Source organism: Scylla paramamosain, chromosome 41 (assembly GCF_035594125.1).
Source record: "Scylla paramamosain isolate STU-SP2022 chromosome 41, ASM3559412v1, whole genome shotgun sequence".
In the NCBI taxonomy this organism is placed as follows: Eukaryota; Metazoa; Arthropoda; class Malacostraca; order Decapoda; family Portunidae; genus Scylla; species Scylla paramamosain.
Window position 1 is genome coordinate 12,338,257 of NC_087191.1, and position 21,210 is coordinate 12,359,466.

The following is a 21,210-nucleotide window of genomic DNA, read 5'->3' on the forward strand; positions in this document are numbered from 1 at the left end:
TTTATAGAATTTTATCACCTTAAGGTTTGAAAGAAAATAAATTTAATAGATCTAAGAAATGTTATTCTAAAAGGTCTAAAAGGATAATGAGCAGAAAAACACTACAAGTCAAAGATATTGAAGCAATGTTAAAGGGAAAATGTGGCTCTGAACTAAGAAACAGAAAACTAAATCAGATGAAAGTAAGGTATAGGAGCCAAGATGAATAGAGAGATGCAAACATGAGAGATGACACAAGTATGAAGATCCCAGAAAAAAAAAAATGTATTTCTTTTTATTTAATTTCTATTTTATTTTTGGGGAACGGCATTTGAGCTTTTTTAATATATTTTGTCATTGTGTAATACCCATATAAGAAGAAAGAGGGGGAAGGGGGGAGGACCACCACCATCACCACCACAACAATAACAAGAGTCTGGGAGGGAAAGATTCAAAACCTCAGCATCACTTCTTCAGCCTCCCGTCAAATAATCATCCCAGTAGTAGCCATGGCCACGGGGGAGCCTGGGGGAAGCGGCAGCAGCAGCAGCCAGCCACCCATGGAGGAAATGATCGACAGACTAATGGAGGAGCTTGAGGAAATAAGGAAAGAGGCGGGAGATGAAGAGACTTGTAAGAAAAACCCCAATTTGTCCAGTAATGTTCCCCTGAGCTCCCTGAAAACCTTTAAGTTGATGCTGGAGGGGGAGCTGGAGGCGCTGCAGGAGATGCCTCTAGAGCAGCTGCCCCCCGACCCGGAAATGCTACAGGAGTTGGCCGTGGAGGAGGTGCAACGGACCGCCCACTGCAACGCAAGGACACTGGAGTTTTATAAGAAGAAGGTGAGGCAAGGCGAGATTACTCAACTGTCCCTAAGCTAACACACGCATCAACTTCATGGGTCAGGAGAGAGAGAGAGAGAGAGAGAGAGAGAGAGAGAGAGAGAGAGAGAGAGAGAGAGAGAGAGAGAGAGAGAGAGTTCCTATCAACATTCAGCATAAGACACACAACTCAGTCACAGCTGTTAGAAAAGCTTCCCATAGTATTGAAATCTTGCTGACCGGCGTACCTACAGACCTGTGCTGCCTTTATATTCACAGATACAACCTCTACCTGCCTACATGTATGTCATGAACGAGCAGCCAACCAGGCGAGTCAACACACACACGCACACACACATTGAAGAGACAAAAATGAGAGCCAATGAGGAAGCAGAGTTTTAATGCCTCCATCTCCCTCTTGTTTCCTTAGCTGGAGGAACTGAAGGAGAAGAAAAGGAAATATGAGACGAAGGTGAAGAGAGCCACGATGGTGAGCCAGACCCTTGACAAGCTGCAGTCCCACTACCTTTCAGATGAAGAGAAGGCTGTAGTACTGGAGAGGAAGTGAGTGCCGTTCAGACTGCTTCACTACATAAGAGACAACACAAGGGAAGCTGCAAGAAGCCGTCAGGCCTACACGTGGCAGTCCCTGTATGAAATATGTGTACCTGTTTTCACCTATCATCACCATCCATACATTTGTCTAATTTTTTAAAGCTCATTAGTGACTCAAACACTGACAGCCAGATTACTTTGTTCATTTCACTCTGCTTGCTATTGGTGAACCATAGACTTGATGCACGAGAGAATTCCCTTTTTCTGTTGGCCGCTTGTGTCCTTCAGTGTCTTCAGGTGGTACAAGGGACATGGCAAGAGTGACACCAAAATTCTCAGGGTCACAATCAAGATAAAACAAGAAATAATGGGTTTAAGCTCAAAAAAGTTACGTATAAAAGAAATAGGAAGGAATTGGTTCTCAAATAGAGTGGTGGATGAATGGAATGGACTCAGTAATCAGGTTGTTAGTGCTGAGTCATTAGGGAGCTTTAACCCTTCCAGTACTACCTTTCATCAGCTTGTTATGGTCTGGTTATAAGTTTAAAAGAGGCTAAATTTTAAGACAACACTCACAGCAAGTCATCAAATATTTAGTAAGTCTTTTTTGTACTTATACCTTGACTTTTAAGGAATTAAACTGCTTAGGGGTGCTAAAAATAAAATCATACATGCCATTAGCAGTCATAGGCCTAAAGACGAGATAAATATATGGATGGGGATGACGGATGGAAGTAGATAGGCATATTTCGTACAGGGACTGCCACGTGTAGGCCTGACAGCTTCCTGCACCAACCCTTGTGTTCCTGTGTACTTTTCCTGCGAGTGGTACATGCTTGGGTGCTTCTTTTCAGGCACAACAGAACGTCCACGCTGTTCCGGTTCCTGAGGGGACAGATGCACTTCATTCTGGAGACTCTCTACCCAAAAGAAGTAAGGAACGTGTGTTTTGGTCTGCACTCTTGCTGCTTGTCACCTCATAACTTGTAACACTTGGCAGGTCTCATGAAGTCTCCACCCTCATAAGTCTTTTGTCTATACTCTCCATCTATCTATCATATATATGCCAGGCCAGCAATCCCACACACACACACACACACACACACACTTAGCCCAATTCTCTTAACAAAAGTAAACCTATCTATATACCAGATAAGCCACTACACACACACACACACACACACACACACTTATCCCCTCTTCTCACAAAACTTTCCATCCACTACCTCCTCCTCCTCCTCCTCCTGCTGCAGATGTCAACACCAGAGAGCATCAAGCACATGGAGGAGCTGCTGGACTGTTTTGTGTCCCAGATGTTGAATGCGCCAAATGACCCTTACGTGGAGCTCAATGAAACGATGGAGGAGGAGCACATCAACCTCCTACTGCGTGCCAACCTCATCACGCGCCACCCCACCGACATCACACGTGTCAGGTTTATTGACCCCAGGGTGTGAGTGGAGATGAGGAAAGAGAACAGTTCTGCTTTGGGATAGGATTGTATTGTATGTTATGTTTATATTAGTTGGATGGGTGGTGTTAAGTTAGGTTTTTTAATTGTCCCTAATGCCTCGTGTTTATAGATTGAAGGGTTAGTGGGTGGTCATGGTGTTGAGAATAGTTGTGTTTGATGTTGACTTTTGTATTTGTTATTCCAGGTGTTGTTTGGATGGTTTAGGTTAGGTTAGGTCAGAGGTGTGGGATGTAGAATAATTGTATTTTATGTTGAGTCTTGTTTGTATCAGTCATTCCAGTCAGAGTTCAGATGGTCAGGTCAGGTTAGAGAGGTTAGGTTAGTGTCAGGTTAAGTCAGCTGTACTTTTAGGTGAAAATACCTGTGTGTTTTACTTCTTCTGTTTTTAGTGTGACCATTAGGATGCACTATAATAGTCTAAGAGTATAATACTATTTTTCTAGTTTTCTAAAGTATATTATATTAGTGTATACAAATGCTGGAATATCACCACCAAGTAAAAAATTACAAAGCTTTATATTACAAAATGCTGGTGTACAGTTGAATGTCTGGAGAATATGGAGAATGTATTTTTTGTAACAGGAGAACTGAGGAACACATGGTTTTGTTAATAGTACATCCCTGCATGTAGCCGTTAAAGGGTACACTCTTAGGTGGAGGAGTGAGTGGTGAGGTGATGGTGGCTGCTGCTGCTGCTGCTGCTGCTGCTGCTGCACGCCTCAAGGGTCAGCACCAGGCCAGCACCCGTGCCTGAGTGCAGCATTCACTGCTTCTTGTAGGATATAGCTTCATCAGGCAAGACCACAGCTGATCTCTCACAGCTTGGTCTCATTCATACACACACACACACACACACACACACACACACACTTAAAAACATTAAACAAAGATATAATAATCTGGTATGAATTAGACTTAATCCCATAAAAATATACACACACACACACACACACACACACACACACACACACACACACACACACCAGGACAAGACAAGATACAGGATTTAGTGCATTTAAAGCTATCACAACTCTCAAAACGCCGACACTTGGCGTGTGAATGATGCTCTAAAATAATGGGTATATACAATGTATTACTTGTACATATATAGCAACCCATGTCATTGTACTCAGAAGGAGAGCAGCCGTTTGTGCTTCATGGTACATTACTTCACTCATTTCATCAACAGTCAAGTCAATCCAGCCCAGTCTTCCTCTTTTAATTCACCAGTCAAGGGCATTTACTTCATGTCACTGTGTTAAGTCTTTCCAGTCCAGACGTCTCCCTTTTAGTCCATCTGAGGGTCACCAGCGTCACTAGTCACTCAGTGGCATTCAGCTGACGTCAGTGTGTCTAAGGGCTCACTGAGTACAGCCTGAACTTCCAGTCACCCTGTGGTGCTGTGGTGTTATCAAGCTGCTGAGCCAGGGACCAGTACCGGTACCTCATCAGGTGGCCAGCCATCTTGGGTTGGCGGGTGCGGGTGAAGAGGCCCTTCACACAAAAAGCCGGCCGGATGATTTCTGGAAGGAGCGAGCATCGGGGGTGAGAACCTTGCAGCGTGGTGTACAGACGGTGAAGGTGCCACAAGATGACTCACTGAATGAGCTAAATCAGCGTCACTCAAAACTTAACGATGAATTGGCAAACTGATGAGTGTTGTCTTGAGGGTGTGGGATGGTGTAGGGGGAGTGAGGGAACCCTTGCACACTACAAGACAACTAGACTGTACTAAGAAAATTAACACCACTCAAAACTTAAGGTAGAACTAACGAACTGTATTTTTCTAAAGGTAGAAGTGATGAATGTTATTGGGTGCATGAGGGATAGTGTAGGGGAGGTGAGGGAGGCCTTGCACACTACAAGACAACAAGACCACTCATTGTACAAATTAGATTCACATCACTCAACACATTACTGCCAAACTGCAACCTTTTATGGGAAAACAACCTTGCTCCTCCTAGACCACAAGACCACTCACCCAACAAACTTAAAAATCAGGGTCACTTGAAACACAAGAGTAACAGAATCAACAAACAGCATCCTTTAATGGGACAGCTTAAGGACACTGCACCTTTTACAAGTCAGCACCACTCAGCCACTGGATTACAGGTCACACAAAACACAGCACTCAGCAAACAGCAGCCTCTCACGGGCCAGCTGATGGATGACTCGTGCTTTAAAAGTCACAAAATTGCATCCTTTAAAGAGGTGGATCAGAAGTACAGCAGGATCAAGTACACGTGCTCAGTCTTTCAAGTAGGACAATCAACAGTTGCAGAATTTCATGACAAAGCAACAAGTACCAGGATGATGACAGTGAAAGATACAAATTTGCTTCTCATTCCCCAAAAAACACATATTAATGAAAGTGCAAGCAATGAAATCTTAATTATAGTGTATAAGAGATATGAGTATGATATAATCCCAAACATGTGCTAAAATATTGCTTAGACTAAGAGCTGTCTCAACACAAGGCCATGGAGTCGACCTGATCAGAAATCTCTTATGAGCAGAAACCGAAGTAGTGATTTAATCTATAAGTACATAAAAACTTGTCTTAGTGAAAGTACAGCATATAAGAACACAATTACTGCCTTTGATACAATATGAACATTAAAAACTACAGGAGCAACATAACAAGAAGTGCAGCTCTCTTACTCACTCACACATGGGATGGTAATAGTGAACAACAGTGACATTGAAGCACAAGTGACCCAAATTGCACACAAGAATAATCCCATTCCATTACAACAAATCAGTGTGGAACTTTGGGATGTGATAATTATAATGCAAGCAATTTAGTATTCTGTACACGAGGATCACTGAAGTGTTGACAATCATTGCACAACCTGACTGTCTCCACAATGTTTGGCCACACAACTATCACAGTCTGAGGCAAAGTGGCATTGGTTATTTAATATGGGATGTCTTGTTCCTTCCTGGATGTGAGGTGACAAAAATACTGCCTACACACGCACACACGTACATACACACTTGGCAAACTTTTGTGCATAGAACACTTAGTATCAATAAATGTACTTGAAATATGAAACAAAAAGGAGCATAACAACCCTGACGTGATAAAAATAGATTTAAAAAAAGGTAAAAGGAATCTAGTTGGTGGGAAGACAATAATCTAAATATAGAGATGAAAAGTAGAGAAGCCAATAATCTAAAATAAATAAATAAATAAATAAATAAAAATAGATAAAATAAAACAAAATAAGAAAAAGAAATCTAGTAAGTGGAAAAAGACAACTGTTTCTTGCTGGATGTGATGTAATAAAAATACTGTCCACACACACATACACATACACACACACACACACTGGCATACTAATAAGTGGAACAACCAGGACAAGAATCCCTTTGATCATAAAAACACTTATAAATGTATTAACAAATGTGCTGGGAAAAAGACAAGGAGACAACATCCCTGACATGATCTTTTAAAAATATAAAAATAGAGATATAAAAAAAGTTGAAGACAATAAAAAAATACAAATAAATAAAATAAAGGTAAAATATAAAATAAATCACTAAATAAATCTAAAATGTGAAAAAAAGCAGTGTTTCAAAAATAGATGGATATGAAAAAAAAAAAAAAGAATGGAAGATACAGTGATCAAAAGTAAAAGTAGAAACCATAATAAAATAATGAAACCAGAAACAATGATGAAAAAATAAAAAAATAAATAGAAGAAAGAAAAAAAATGATGAAAAAGGACACAGAAACTTAACAATGAAAACATAACAAGAAAAAGAAAAAGAAAGAAAAGAAAAAGGTACAAAAGACACAATAACCTAACAATAAAAACAGATCATAAAAAAAACAAATACATAAAAAAATAAATAAATAAAAATAAACCTCATAAATGGGAAAAAAAAAAAAAAATCTAATAAGGAGAGAAGATGTGGCGCCAGAGTGCCGTCGCGTTGCCAAGCTGCTGTGCCGATCCCGCCAGGCTGTGATACCTCCAGCGCAACACGTGTGCCGCCATCTTGGGCTGCCGGCTGCGCGTGAACACTCCCTTCTTGTTCCCCGCCACTCGCCTACTCCCTATTGGTTGGTGGGAGACACACACACATGGCAGGACACCTCATGCTAGTCAACCGGGTGCTGGCTCTTATGTGTACACTATGATACAATGACATTCTTCAGGTTTGGGTTGGTTAGGTTAGGTTCGGTTAGTTTAGTTTGTGCTGGGTTGGGTTGAGTTTGGTTTGGTTTGGGTTGCTTTAGTTTGCTTTGGTTTGGGTTAGTTTGGGGAGAAGTAAGGTGCACTGTATGCTAGGTTTGGTCAGGGTTGGTTGGGTCAGGTACACATTAGGTCAGATTAGATTAACTCAGATACACTTCAGGTTAGATAAGGCTGGGTGAAGATCAGTGGCCTATCTCTATCTATCTATAGCTAAGTATATCTAGGGTGAGTGGTCTTTATTTGATCCTAAATTCCTCATAAGATGTAACACACACACACACACACACACACACACACACACACACACACACACACACACACACACACACACACACCGTCTTGACCTCACACGGGCAGGACGTGTGACCTTAGGCGCTCTCGAGCAGCCTCGGCTCAGTTTTTTCTGTTTTCAACTTGTAATACCGTGGATATCAGAAAGTTTGGAAATATTAAAGCCACCTCCACCTCCCATTACCTGACCAGCTTCCTTGAATTCATCCACAGCCACCTGGACAAGCGAAACACCTCTCTAGCTGTTGCTTTTGTGGACTTCAAAAAAGCCTTTGATCTTGTTGATCACACTATTGTCATCAGCAAGGCAATAAGTCTGGGTCTCCCTCCTATCCTGGTAGTGTGGCTAGCCGACTTCCTCACAGGGAGGTGTCAGGCCGTTCGCTATCAGGGCTCTGTCTCTAATTTCCAACAGCTGACATGTGGGATCCCCAGGGAACCAAGATGGGTCCTCTATGCTTCCTCCTCCTCATTAACGACGCCCTCACTGACACCCCCCATCGCTGGAAGTATGTGGACGACTGCACCATGGGCGTCCCAGTTTCCACCAAGAACCCGCACTACTCGCCACTGCAAGCAATTCTGGAGCGACTGCGGACGTGGACGGAGGAGAGCAGGATGACCATCAACCACAGCAAAACTGTGGTGATGTATTTCTGTACCTCCTCTGTACCAGTGCCCCCTCCCCAGCACACAGTGGGCCCTCACCCCCTCCAGGTGGTCCGATGTGCCAAGCTTCTCGGAGTCACGGTGGACGACTAGCTGACCTGGAAGCAGCATGTCGCCAGCACCGTAAGATCAGCTACATACAGGCTGTACATGCTGCGCAGATTCAGGTTGATGGGGACGCTGACAGATGAGTTAAGGGGGGTGTACCTCACCTTCATCCTCCCCAAACTCATGTATGCCTCCCCAGCGTGGTCCTCCTCCCTCACACACACACTCAACAGCTACAGCTAGAGAGTGAACAGAAAAGGGCGTGCAGGGTCATCCTTGGCCCTGCATACACCACCTATGAAGAAGCCCTATGAAGAAGCCCTGACCTGAGTCTGTCCAGACTATCCACCAGGCACCGAGAGGCTCTGGAGAAGTTTGGAAGGGGACTACTGCATCATCCACGTCTCAGAAACATGCTGCCGCCTGACGTGCCTTGCCCGGTCTGTGACACCAGACACCACACAAGATAACGCCCCTAAAGGCGCCACGCACAGACCGGTACAGACTCAGTGCGATTCCCACCATGGTGCGAGCCATCAATCAATAGTCCCTTCTAGATGAGACTTACCTTTAGGATTAATGTTAAGTATTTCCCCACCCCCTGTGTACATTTTCAGTTTGTTAACTGCCTAAATAATAAACCGTTTATTATTATTATTATTATTATTATTATTATTATTACACACACACACACACACACACACACACACACACACACACACACACACACACACACACACACACACACACACTATAGAAATAAAAATATGTGGAATGAAGGTGATGGAGGCAAGGAGTGCACATCAGAGCAAGTAAAACACACAAGTATCCCTACCCCATGGTGTGAGCAGAGACAGCCTGACCTTGCACATAAGAACACAAACAAGAAAAAAGCACTGCCCAATACCCTGACCCAGTACAGTGTGTAAATAAACACAGCAACACACATCAACACAATGCAACACTTACCTTGTGGAGTGGCAAAATCAGCAAAGTTCCAGATCATCTCGCCGACGAAGAACCCTTTGCTGCGCAGCTTGTCGAATGCCTCAAAGTTTTGCATCATCAGTTCAACCTGGTACTCCTCGCTCCAGGTGAAGGCCGGGTCCTGTAGGAGGCAACAGAGGGGAGGTTAAGTGAGGGTCTTTTACTGTGTGATTGTTATGCTGTTGTAACTTTAATTCCACAGTTTCTCTGTCTGTATTTCTCTTGGTTTATCTATTATTTATCTGTCAATCTCTCTATCTATTTATTTTATTTATTCTTCCTCATATACCTTTGTTTATTCCCTTTGATTCTTGGTCTGTCTGACTGTTTGTCTGTCAACTCTCTCTCTCTTTCTCTTGGTCTGTCTATTTATCTGTCAATTTCTCTCTTGGTCTGGCTACCTTTGTCTGTCAATCTGTCTTGGTTTGTCTATTAGTCTGTCAATCACTGTCTCTCTTCAGGGTTGTTCTCATGATTCTAATAAAGTTTTGGCAGGTTTTCTAGGATGTTTGTGATTAAGAAACACTGTCATACTGCAGTGCAAGAGTTCACATCAGTCTACCTCTCTCTCTCTCTTCTGTCAGGGATTTTCACGATTCTAATAAAGTTTCGGGGGTTTTCTAGGGTGTCTGATGAGAGAGCAAGGCATCACACAGCACTAATAGGATGAACGGGGGTTATCTACGGTGTCTGATGAGAGAGTAATGCATCACACAGCACTAATAGGATGAACTGGGGGTTATCTATGGTGTCTGATGAGAAAGCAATGCAGTAATAGGGTGAACTGGAGGTTTTCTATGGTATTGGATTAAGGAACAATGCATTCAAAACAGAACGTCAAAAGAATCATCCAAAACTGAAGAAGCAAACTGAGGAAGCAAAAAGGAATCATGAAAACTGATAAAAAAAAAAAAAAAAGTGAGTCATCCAAACCTGAGAGACCAAAGAGGATCACCTAAATTTGAGAAAACTAAAAGAATCACCTAAACTAAGAAGGCCAAGTGAACCATGCAAGGCTGGGTTCCCGTACCATGTGGAGGCCAGAGAGGGATCCAGCGCCGTACTCCGAAATCATGACGGGTTTGTTGTGGAGCAAGAACCACTCGGTAAACTCAGTGACGGTCTGCAGCTGTATGACCTCCAGGTGGCCCGTGTCACTGTACCAAGAGTAGTAGCGGTTCACCAGGATCACGTCCAAGCTGCTGGCCTGTGTGGAGGGAGACAGGAGGGTGACATGTGTGGGTAACGAGGAAATACAGGGGATATATTCTCAAAACACATCATCACTGCATCTCCACTACTTTTAAAAGGCTCTAGTTGAAGGTACACACAGTCTTTACGAAAAAAAAAATAAATAAAATAAAATAAAATAAATAAATAAATAAACAAAAGTAAATAAATAAATACAAACACTTCCTTTATAAGCCAACAAACAAAAAGCATCGCAACATGGAGGCAATACAGTGTTAGAAAGCAGGCATGCACCCCCCGCCCCTCCTCCCCATGCAGCACAGAGGAGGCCCACAGCTTACGCACACACACACACACACGCACACACACAGACACCTTTGCTTATTCCAATTGGTTCTACTTTGTTTACTCTCTGATAATTGTGGTGACTTCGGTGATTATCTCTATCTATTTACACATTTATTCTTTTTTTTTCTAATTAATTCGTCTGTCTATCTTTCTAAACGTCTTTTTCTCTTTATTTTACGAGTTCGCCTGTTTATTTCTCTATTAACCCTTTTTTTCTCTGTCTGTCTATTTATCAATGCATTTTTCCCCTTTCTTTAAGTTTATTCTTCCCCATGCACCTTTGTTTATTCCCTTTCACTTGGTATACATTATTCTACATTAATTAATCACCTCTGTAACTGTGGTGCCTTGAATTAACCTATCCACCTACCTGTCTATCTATTCTCCCCTGTACATATTCGCCTATCTTTCCGTCACGCGATTCCATTCTTGCAGCAACTTAAACCAACCAGTCCATCTTCTTATCTCATTCATTCTCTATCATTCATGCACTTCTCTCCTTTCTTGTTTGTCTTTGCTTCACGTGATTCCATTCCTGTGGCGGCTTAGGTCAATCCATCCTTCTTTTCGCTCAATTCTCTGTCATCTGCGTCTTTTCCTTCCTGCAGCAACTTCTTCTTTGTCTTTGTTTTACGTGATTCCATTCCTGTGGCGGCTCGAGTCAATTCATCCTTCTTTTTACTCAATTATCTGTCATATACACCTTTCTCTTCCTGCAGCAGTTCCTTATGTGTGTGTGTCGCTACCTAATCTTATACTGAGATCATGCGAAACCTCCATAAAAGACCTGATATATATTATTTCTCCCCTTCTTTCAATATATGGTGGGAGAAGAAAAACAAATATGGTGGAAAAAACATAGCCCACACTTACCGACGTACCATAGAGTCTATATTAATAAGGGTTCCACAAATATCTGAGCTACAGTGCCTCCTGAAACTGTGTCTGTGGCACATGAACGATACAATGCCTGCCGCCTGACCACGTGTCGCGCCGGTAAGGTTGGTATGCATGGCTTGATGTGATGTTAATATGCTGGTTTATTTACAAGGTTAAGTGGCAGCCATCCCTAGTGTGTGCAGGGCTGCCAACTGGTGCTGCCATAACCACCATGCGAGTCAAATAATATCCATTGTGTCGGAATACAGACTTTTTTTTTTTTTCTTTTTAGTTTTGAGTTTTGAGAATTATTGTACCATGGAAAACAAAACAAAGAAATCCCTCAGGAACCATTTTCAAACATAAACCACACATAAAAAAAGGTCTGTACTATTTAGGATCCCCAGGAATTTAATGTACTATGTGAAGGAAGTCTCAGAGCAACACACAAAGCACCCACAGTCATTTCACGCACTCCCCGCAATTAGCCAAGCAATATAAAAGCTGTATCAGTAAATCTTGACAAACTACACAAAAAAAGAATAAGAAAACAACAAACAAAGCGTCCACAGTCATTTCACACACTCCCACAATTAACCAAGCAATATTAAAGCTCTATATTAGTAAATCTTGACAAACTACATGAAAATAAGATTAAAAAAGCAACAAACAAAGCGCCCACAGTCATTTCACGCACTCCCCACATGTAATAAAGTGATATAAAGGGCCTGTTTTAGCAATGGTTCCCTAAAAGCTTGCCAGACCATATAAAAACCCTCAAAACAACAAAGAAGGCTAGAGAGCAGACTGAAACATGAACCACACATTACATAACAGCACAGAAGGTTTGAATTAATTTGACGCACCATGAAAACCCTCAAAAGCAAAGAAGAAAGAACTCAAGGGGTATTTTGAAGCATTAACCACACCAAGTACAGCTTCATAAAGTGACTCTCTCTCTCACTTCCCCCTCACAGACCATGCATAAGGAATAGACACCAAATAAGCAGACAGGTGGCCAGACACTTAACCTGACTGCCAATACTCACTATCAGGTCACTACAAAGCCAGGTTATAAGTACAGAAAGATACTATGAGGGTTAAAACATGCAGAGGTCACTAGTAAGCCAGGTTATTAGTATAAGGCAAGACTATAAGTTACTGGGTCACCTACGGCCAGCTCTATGGGGCCTCGGTTCAGTACGCAGGTCACGGGTCGTGTGGGATCATCCTCATGTGTGGCCTTGACGACTGACCTGGAGGATGTATGTCAGTTAATTTACGCCAGGTCAGGTCTTTGTCTGACGTGTGGTGTGTGTTGGGTTGGGTTGGGTTGGTTTGGTTTCAGTTGGGCTGGTTTGGTTTGTTTTTTTTTGGTTTGGTTTGGTTTCGGTTGTGCTGGTTTGGTTTGGTTTCAATTGGGCTGGTTTGGTTTCAGTTGGGCTGGTTTGGTTTGGTTTCAATTGGGCTGGTTTGGTTTCAGTTGGGCTGGTTTGGTTTCAGTTGGGCTGGTTTGGTTTGGTTTTGGTTGGGCTGCTTTGGTTTGGTTTCTTTTGGTTTGGTTTGGTTTCGGTTGGGCTGCTTTGGTTTCTTTTGGTTTGCTTTGGTGGGAGGCTTTCTACAATACCAAAATGAGTTGGAATACAGGCTAAGATCTTGTTCTGGCTGCCTCTTTACGACAAATCCTAGCTTGGATTGACAGATAATTCCACATTTTTGAAACAGTTCGAATCAGTGGGCTTGTGGTTCTATCTATTCACCAGGCCAGCAGTTCCACATAGGGCAGCCCAGACAAAGCATCTGAATTTTGAAACTGCTCGAATCAGACGGCCTGTGGTTTTATCCATGCACCAGATCGGCAATCCCACAAGGGGCAGCTCAGAAAAAGCACCTAAATTTTGAAACCATTTGAATCAGCTGGCCTGTGTTCCATCTATTTATCTATATTCCAATCTGGCAATCCCACACAGGGCAGCCCAAACAAACCAGTGGCTAGTTCAAGTGTGCAAGAGAAGCCACAGAAAGGGTGTACACTGCAATAACCCCCAGAAGCAACACAAAGCCTGAATCACAGTCTCCGCAGGATGAGAAAAGGAAGCTGCTGCAGGAATGGAATCATGGCTCTACTCTCTCCACCTTCATGACAGAGGGTAGTACAAAGCAATGACAACCCCTGCCTATCACTGCTTCCCCCTGCCCCTCCCTTCCTCACCCACACACAGCCTAACTCCCTCTCCTTCTCTCGCATACACAGCCTGCCTCTCACAGTCTCTCCCACACACACAGCCTTCCTCACAACCTCTCCCACACACAGCCTAACTCTCTCTCCCTCTCTCTCTCTCCTACACACAAAGCCTGCCTCTCACTCCCTCTTCCACACACAGCCTGCCTCTCCCTGCCTCCCTCACAGACAGCCTGGCTCTCACTATCTCTCACTCAGCACCACACACACACACACACACAGAACTGCCTATCCTCTCCCACTACACACAACATTACCTACCACCATCACTCCTGCCCTCCTGACTGCGATGTTATAAAGAAGCTTTAATAATGAAGGGAATAACAAACACACACTCCCTCTTCCTCTCTCTCCCTCAGAAAACACACCTAGCATGCTGCCCCACCACCGACACACACACACACACACACACACACTGAACACTGCCTCTCCTGCCCAGCCTTGGTAATGGAGAATATAGCATACACACTCCCTCTCTCTCTCTCCCGCCCTCAGCCTAGCAAGCGGCCGCCACACACAGTCCCGAGCCACGTGCCAACACTACATACTGCGTGCTCTGATTTCTTGTCATACGAGAGAACACATGTGACGGGCCGTGTGGCGTCCGAGGCGCGGGTGACGGCTGTAACGTTGCTGCAAGGGAAGGTTTGTTGAGAATTGACAGTTAGTTTAGTACCTGCGGCTCCTCTCTTCTATGTTTACTGTAAGGTCCACCCAGTTAATCGTCTCATTCTTATAGTACGCACAGTCACACCTACTGGTCCCTCCCCATTCTTGTAGCCACAGTCACAGCTAGTCAGTACTGGGCGCCCACTTAAACATGCCACTTCTATCTTTCCACTCCCAACCCCTGGACGCCGTGAGCAGCACCAAAAGATAAGTTTATGGCACAAATGTTTCCTTCACAGCACATCCCAACAAATATTTCCCCAGTCACAAATCAGGTTAGAGCACAACTGATCACAGAGTAATATGAAGGAGTTTTTAAGGTTTTTTTTAAGGAGTAATCTGCATAGAAGCACTGTGGGTAAGACTAGATTAGAAGCACTGTTACTACAATCAACATCACCTCCTCCACCTCCTTCTCCATCACCATCTCCTCTGTTATCACAACCTCCTGCTCCATCTCCTCCACCATAACCTTCCTTGCCCCATCTCCTCTATCACCACCACCACCACCACCACCTCTTACATCACCATTTCCTGTTCCGTCACCTCTGCTATCACCACCTCCTCCTCCAACTCCTCCATCATCACTTTCTTTGCCCCATCTTCTATATCATCACCACCTCCTCCACCTCCTCCTCCTTAAGCTCCTCTCGCTCCTGCTCACCTGAAGTATCCCTCAGCAGCTGCCTGGTTGGACTGTGGCTCATTTCCAACACTCCACATGATGACAGATGGCCGGTTCTTGTCGCGCCGCACCAGCTCTTGCATCACCGACATGTGCTTCTTCATCAGCTCCTCCCCGAACCCACTGGCAAAATACATACAGGTCATTAGTCTCTCTTATGTATACAGGGAACAAGAAGACGAAGATAAAGATTGAGAAGATGAAGAAGAGGAAGAAAACACCCATTTAAGTCTCTCTTATGTATACAAGGAACAAGACGAGGAAGATTAAGAAGATGAAGAAGAGGAAGAAGATACCATTTTAAGTCTCCCTCACATACATAAGGAACAAGAAGAGGTAGATTTAGAAGATGAAGAGGAGGAAGAGCAAGAAGAAAACCAAAACAGCAATGATTAACTTCCCTGTAAATAAAGCATACATATTTCTCACATATAAGTAAATAAAAAAAAAGAAAAAAAAAAGAACAGTAAGAAGTAATTACCCTATGCATCAAATTAAACAAAAAAGAAATAAATAAAATAACGAGTCATTCTCCAGTACACAAAACCACACAAATAAAAGAAAAAAATAAAATAAATAAATAAATAGATATATAAATAAAAAAAATAGTAACTGCTTCATAGATAAAACCACACAAATTTTCTTCAATGCATAAAAGACAAACAAAACAACAAACTAGTAATTTCCCTATGCAATAAAAGAGAGAGAGAGAGAGAGAGAATAGAAAAACCTACCACACAACACCAGCACACCACACCATAACCACCACCCTTACCACCATCACCACCATTACCTGAGGCCAACAGCGGGCGCCTCATCCACCACCATGATGCCCTCCTGGTCGGCCATGTCCATTATCTCCTCAGCGTAGGGGTAGTGAGACGTGCGGAAACTGTTTGCACCCAGCCACTTGAGCAAACTAAAATCCTTCACCATCAGCGGGTAGTCCAGACCCTTCCCTCGGATCTGTGGGGGGAAAATGGGAGAGTGGAGTGCTTGTCTTCCTTTTAAACCTTTCCCTGAGATATTTAATGATTCTGGACACCAAGAATAACATGTGATGTCCTTGAGGGATGGGGGAGTAGAGTGCCTGTCTTCTAAACCTTTCCTTGTGATATTTAACGATTCCGGACACTAAAAATGGCGTGTGATATCATATAAGTGTCTATAAGTAAAGGATTAGAAGAATATGTTTTTTTTTACAATTTCCGGTGAATGTGATACAGACGTGGATGTAAGATAAATGTCTCCGTGGTTGGTGATGAGGGAAAGATGTGATGAGTAGCAGTGTGAGGGTTAATGTGATGAATGAACTGTTTGTGTTAAGGAGTGGGTGCTTTCAATGCTGTGTTGGTGTTTAGTTAGTCAGTGTAAGTTTTTTTTTCTTTTTTCGTCTTTTTTTTTTTTTTACTTTAGTTTTGTTGCCCTAAGCCAGCTCTCTTACATGATGAATTGTTTGTGTTAGGCAGTGGTGCTTTCAATATTGTTTTTTTATTTTTATTTAGAGGGGAAAAGTTTGTTTGGTGGCATTGTGGTTATTATCTCAAAGGTACTGGAGGAAGGAAGGAAGGAAGGATTTCATGAGGACAACAAGGAAGAAAAGAAAAGAAGTGTTTTATAGTACATATGGAAAGAATATTTGGCAAGGAATGAATAAATGAATGAATAAATGAATGAATGAATGAATGAGTGAGTGAATGAAGGAAGGAAGGAGGGAGCATTTCACAACAAACACAAAAACAAAAAAGGACAAGCAAAGAAAGTACGACCCTCAACAAGATCAAAATCACCTCGAAATGAAAAGCACCACAATCACCACCCATCACTAACCTAACCTGCCACCCATCACTCAATTACTCACCTAACCTAACCTAACCTAACCAAACCTACCAACCATTACTCAATCTAACCTAACCTAACCTAACCTAACCAAACCTACCAACCATTACTCAATCTAACCTAACCTAACCTAACCAAACCTAACCTAACCAAACCTACCATTACTCAATCTAACCTAACCTACCACACATCACTCACATCGGCGTCCTCGTGCTTGCCGCAGCCCCTCAGATACACAGGCACCCCGTTGATGGTGAGGGTGGTGGAGTTCCAGCCAACAGAGCGAATGCCAACTTTCTGTGGGTACAAGTCCAGGTCTCCACTTGCTCCTGACACCGCAACCTGTGAGTGGAGGCAGTGGTGAGCTGCAGGTGTGGCCAAAGATCATAGTAAGTAGTGAATGTCAAGGGTGATGGTGATGGTGATGGTGATGGTGTTTATATCCAAGTCAACATTCAGTGGTGGGTGGATAAGATGGTGAAGGATAAAGAGCTACTGGCCAAAAATGACAGTACTGAACATCAAGGCAGTGAATGATTAGTGGTGGTGATAGTGATGATGAAAAGGTGAAGGATGATGAGGTACTGGCAAAAAATGACAGTACTGGACATCAAGGCAATGATTAGCGGTGATGGTGATGGTGGTGGTGATGGCAATGTTTCTACTTAACCATATAACCTTATAATCAGCCATTTCTCTTTACATATCAAGACTCTGGGAGCTCAGAGACATTTTAAAAGAGGACACTAATTCTGAGACTTTCCTTATCCCTGGGTGCTCATTACCTGGCCCTGTGGATGAGGAATAACTTTACCAGAAGAAGTAGACGCTGAATCAAGCTAAAAAAACAGAGATCCACCCCCTGTGCTGCCTACCATGAGAGTGTACTGGTAGCCTGGGTCGTCAGACATGAGGTAGGGCCACCAGAGGGTAGCGTTGGGCAGCACAATGGTTCCCTGACACCCAATGGCGCTGGTCACATACTTCCTTGCTTGATTTAACACCTTCAGGGAGCAGCCGATGTTCCCCAGGCGGTGCGGCCCCATGCGAGTGCTGCCCGCTATGATGGTGTAGTTGACGATGCCTGAAGGAGGTTTGAAAAGGTTATGGGAATGTTGGAGTGTTATAGGAATTCAGGGCTGTATGCTCAGAATGCCATTAAAACAGTGACTGTACAATGTTATAGGGACTCAGGGCTGTCTGTTCGGAGTACCACAAGACGGCATTAGAGAAAACGTAAATAAGAATAAAGGTTTGGGAAAGTTATATAAATTCAGGGTTACTTATTCAAAATGACAAAAAGCAGATATATTAGAGAAAACATCAGGTGACAATGAAAGCAAAGACATGAAAATATTAATAAAGGTTTGGGAGTTATAGAAATTCAAGGTTACCAATTCAAAATGAGAAAAAAAGTGATATATTTCCTTATCATTTGTCACATATATTATTTTCTGTACCTTGGAGGTATTTAATTGCCTCCCATGAGTTATCAAATCTGAATAATGAACATAACTGATCAACGAACATCAAACTGAAATTAACCAAGTCTATTATCGCACGGCCTAATCTGCACAGAGGCCAAGAAGACCATATTACCATTACAAGCACCACAGCAACCAGTACAAACACAACAAAGACAGAAGCACCCACCACTCGTCCCGTCAATGGCTGTGGTGAGCAGGATGTCCTCTATGTAAGTCCTGGGAGTGGTGTACAGGAAGACTGGCCGGTGGATGCCTGCGTAGTTCGTGAAGTCGAAGTTGTAGCTCTGAGTGAAGTAACCAGGAGGATATCTGAGGAAGGTCAAGGGGTCAGGAAAGCAGATAGTGGCTGAGTTTTGTTCTTAAATGCTTGTTCTCTCAAAATGATAAGTGCCTTGAAACACACGTAAGGCAAACACACCCAAACACACGCAAAGCAACATCTAACACCCCCAAACCGACACCTACACCCACACACACCTGGTAGGGTCGTTTTGGAAGTGGATGGAGCCCTGAGGGATGGTGGTGGGGGTGAGGGTGTTGTTAATGGCCACAGTGACCAGGTTCTCTTGGACGAAGGAGAGGTGGTTGCTGATTTCTGCCATGATGGGTAAGTGACCTCCTTCATGTTTTGCCACCTGCACCCCATTCACGTACTGAGTGGGAGAGAGAGAGGGAGAGAGAGAGAGGGAGAGGATGAGTTATTGGTGTAGATAATACTGTGAGAGGGAAAAGAGAAAGGTAGGATGAGTTTTTTGTCTATATCTATCTATATATTACGCGTTCCTTGTACAAATATTATTACATCACTCCATTCATATACTGACAGCAAGAGAGAGACAGAGAAAGGATATGAGCTTGTAGAAATATTAATATATCACCCCATACTGAGAGAGGGAGAGAGAGAGAGAGAAAGAGAGAGAGAGAGGATGAAATCTTTGTACTACTAATACCACAACACTTCATTCACACACTGACAGGTGGTGAAGCTGTACACTTGCAACCCAAAGTGCCGAACCCACCCAGAACAAGTCAAAGGTACAAAAGAAGAGCCTTTGTAGATAGAAACCCATGCTGGCTATCACAGGGGCAATACACTCATGCAAACACACTCCTGAACCATAAAATCAGTCTACTGCTACTACTACTACTACTGCTACTGCTACTAATACATACCACGATAGAGTTATAGTGAGCCGAGCCGAGCCGTAACACCACCCTCAGCTTGTCCTCCTGCCAACGCATCGGGACGTAAAAAGTGCGGTCGTACCTTGGGGAGGGAGACAGTCAGGTAATGGTGCTGTGCTGGATGGATGGATGGATGGATTGATGGATGGAGGGAAGGAATGGGAACTTAAACACATCACACTTGGAAAATAGAAATGGTTTTATGATGCTAAAGTGTAAAATAGAGGAAAGAAGGAAGGGAGGATGGAAAGAATGAATGAGTGAATGATGTAAGGGAGGAAAGAATACTCGTAACTGAATGAATGAATGAATGAAGGAAGGAAAGAAAAAAGAAAGGGAATAAGAAGACCAAGAAAGCAAGAAGGAAGAAAACTTTCACACCACACCAACACCAAAACAAACAAAATATAAAATAACCAACACAAAGAAACATAACTTTATCATCCTCACATAGAACCAGAACACTGAACTTAACACTGCACTGAAACAGAACAACAAAAACCAAGACACCGTACAGAACCAACCCATCACCACCTCACAGCCTCACCAAGCCCAGCCGATGTGATCTCGCAGTGCCTTGTCCTGTGTGATGTCGTTGTAGCTGCTGGGGACGGCCATGGAGATCACCGCCCCTGTCTGCCGCCCATGCAAGACAGTCAAGAGTCAAGTCATTTTTTTATGTGAAGGGAACTGGCCAAGGGGGAAAAGAAGAAGAAGAAAAGGTCCACTGAGGTGCCAGTCCTGGTTGAAAGGTCAAAAGGGTCATCCTAAATTGGGGGATAATGGTGTATAACAATTCTATTTGGACTGAAGGAATAAACACTTAATGGTGGTAAAGTTCCTCGTTTGTCAAGTAAATTGGTGGTATTAGAGGAATCTAAGTGAGTTTAGCAGATGAGTTTTTGCAAGTGAGCTTATCAATTGAGTTTAGCAGATAAAATATTGATTTTAACATATAAATTTGGCAAGTGAATGAAACAAATAAATACAACTTTACTACAGAAACTTAGAAAGTTAATTTAGCAGATAAAGTAAAGTTTACCATATAACTTTATCAGGTAAACATGAGCTTACTATATAAATCTAACAAATGAGATAAGCAAATATACTTGAATTTACAATATAAGTAAACCGAGTAAATTAAACAGATAAATTTCAGTCTACTTTATAAATTTAGCAAGAGCATTTAGTAGACAAGTTCAGCAAGACAGTCTCCTGGGCCAGACCACCTACCTGGCTGAGGGGCTGGCTGTACCAATGCTCCCGGAAGCCCTTGTCTGGGTCCAGGAGCGGGGCGAGGCGGAAGTCCCACAGCCCGTCCAGCGACCGCACCTCCCTGGTGGGCGACTCCCGTGGGTACAGGCCCCCCCAAGAAGCATCACCCACATTCTTACTCAGCGCACCCGCCCTCAAGCACCCCAGGGCAAGCACGGTAAGGTGGAGCCATGGTGGAGTCATTGCTGGCCTCTGTCTGTGGAAGGGTAAGGCAGTAAGGGATGCAGTTTAGTACAAGAGTGATGTTCTCTGCACTTGTAGGGGTGTAATAATGCACTTTAAGTCTAGCCCTTTAATTCCCTATTTTCCACGATTTTTTTAGTGAGTCGAGAAGGAAAACTTGGTGACAGGAAAAAAAAACTTGTGAATTAAAAATATAAA

The 21,210-nt window shown here is 43.1% G+C and overlaps 2 protein-coding genes across 8 annotated transcripts in view; one reads left to right on the top strand and one right to left on the bottom strand.

Moving 5' to 3' along the window:
* The first annotated feature begins 370 nt into the window (after nt 1-370).
* On the top strand, nt 371-3,426 carry LOC135093040 (centromere protein K-like). The gene is made up of 4 exons (XM_063991910.1): nt 371-821; nt 1,231-1,364; nt 2,210-2,288; nt 2,609-3,426. Exons 1-4 carry the CDS (start codon nt 489-491, stop codon nt 2,810-2,812), a joined length of 750 nt encoding a protein of 249 aa, XP_063847980.1. The 5' UTR covers nt 371-488; the 3' UTR covers nt 2,813-3,426.
* LOC135093034 (beta-glucuronidase-like) overlaps nt 3,264-21,210 on the bottom strand; it is a 21,345-nt gene continuing 3,398 nt past the window's right edge. For 4 of the 7 annotated variants that reach the window (XM_063991895.1, XM_063991898.1, XM_063991900.1 and 1 more), the window contains 13 exons: nt 20,788-21,025; nt 20,102-20,190; nt 19,543-19,636; nt 18,847-19,022; nt 18,536-18,678; nt 17,758-17,966; nt 17,081-17,224; nt 15,837-16,009; nt 15,023-15,166; nt 14,238-14,322; nt 10,060-10,236; nt 9,012-9,150; nt 3,264-4,352 (listed from right to left, as the gene is read on the bottom strand). In XM_063991895.1, the coding sequence (XP_063847965.1) occupies nt 4,183-4,352; nt 9,012-9,150; nt 10,060-10,236; nt 14,238-14,322; nt 15,023-15,166; nt 15,837-16,009; nt 17,081-17,224; nt 17,758-17,966; nt 18,536-18,678; nt 18,847-19,022; nt 19,543-19,636; nt 20,102-20,190; nt 20,788-21,025 (1,981 nt within the window). In that variant the 3' untranslated portion in view covers nt 3,264-4,182. Of the gene's footprint in view, nt 4,353-4,850; nt 6,893-9,011; nt 9,151-10,059; nt 10,237-12,621; nt 12,704-14,237; nt 14,323-15,022; nt 15,167-15,836; nt 16,010-17,080; nt 17,225-17,757; nt 17,967-18,535; nt 18,679-18,846; nt 19,023-19,542; nt 19,637-20,101; nt 20,191-20,787; nt 21,026-21,210 lie in introns of those variants that run through there. The other 3 variants (XM_063991897.1, XM_063991901.1, XM_063991896.1) reach the window with 2 other exon arrangements.

Bases quoted from the DNA above. Each gene is read 5' to 3' on its own strand.
- LOC135093040 (XM_063991910.1), top strand. From the start codon at position 489: ATGGCCACGGGGGAGCCTGGGGGAAGCGGCAGCAGCAGCAGCCAGCCA. The intron at 822-1,230 runs GTGAGGCAAGGC...TTGTTTCCTTAG, and splicing joins TGGAGTTTTATAAGAAGAAG to CTGGAGGAACTGAAGGAGAA. The intron at 2,289-2,608 runs GTAAGGAACGTG...CTCCTGCTGCAG, and splicing joins AGACTCTCTACCCAAAAGAA to ATGTCAACACCAGAGAGCAT.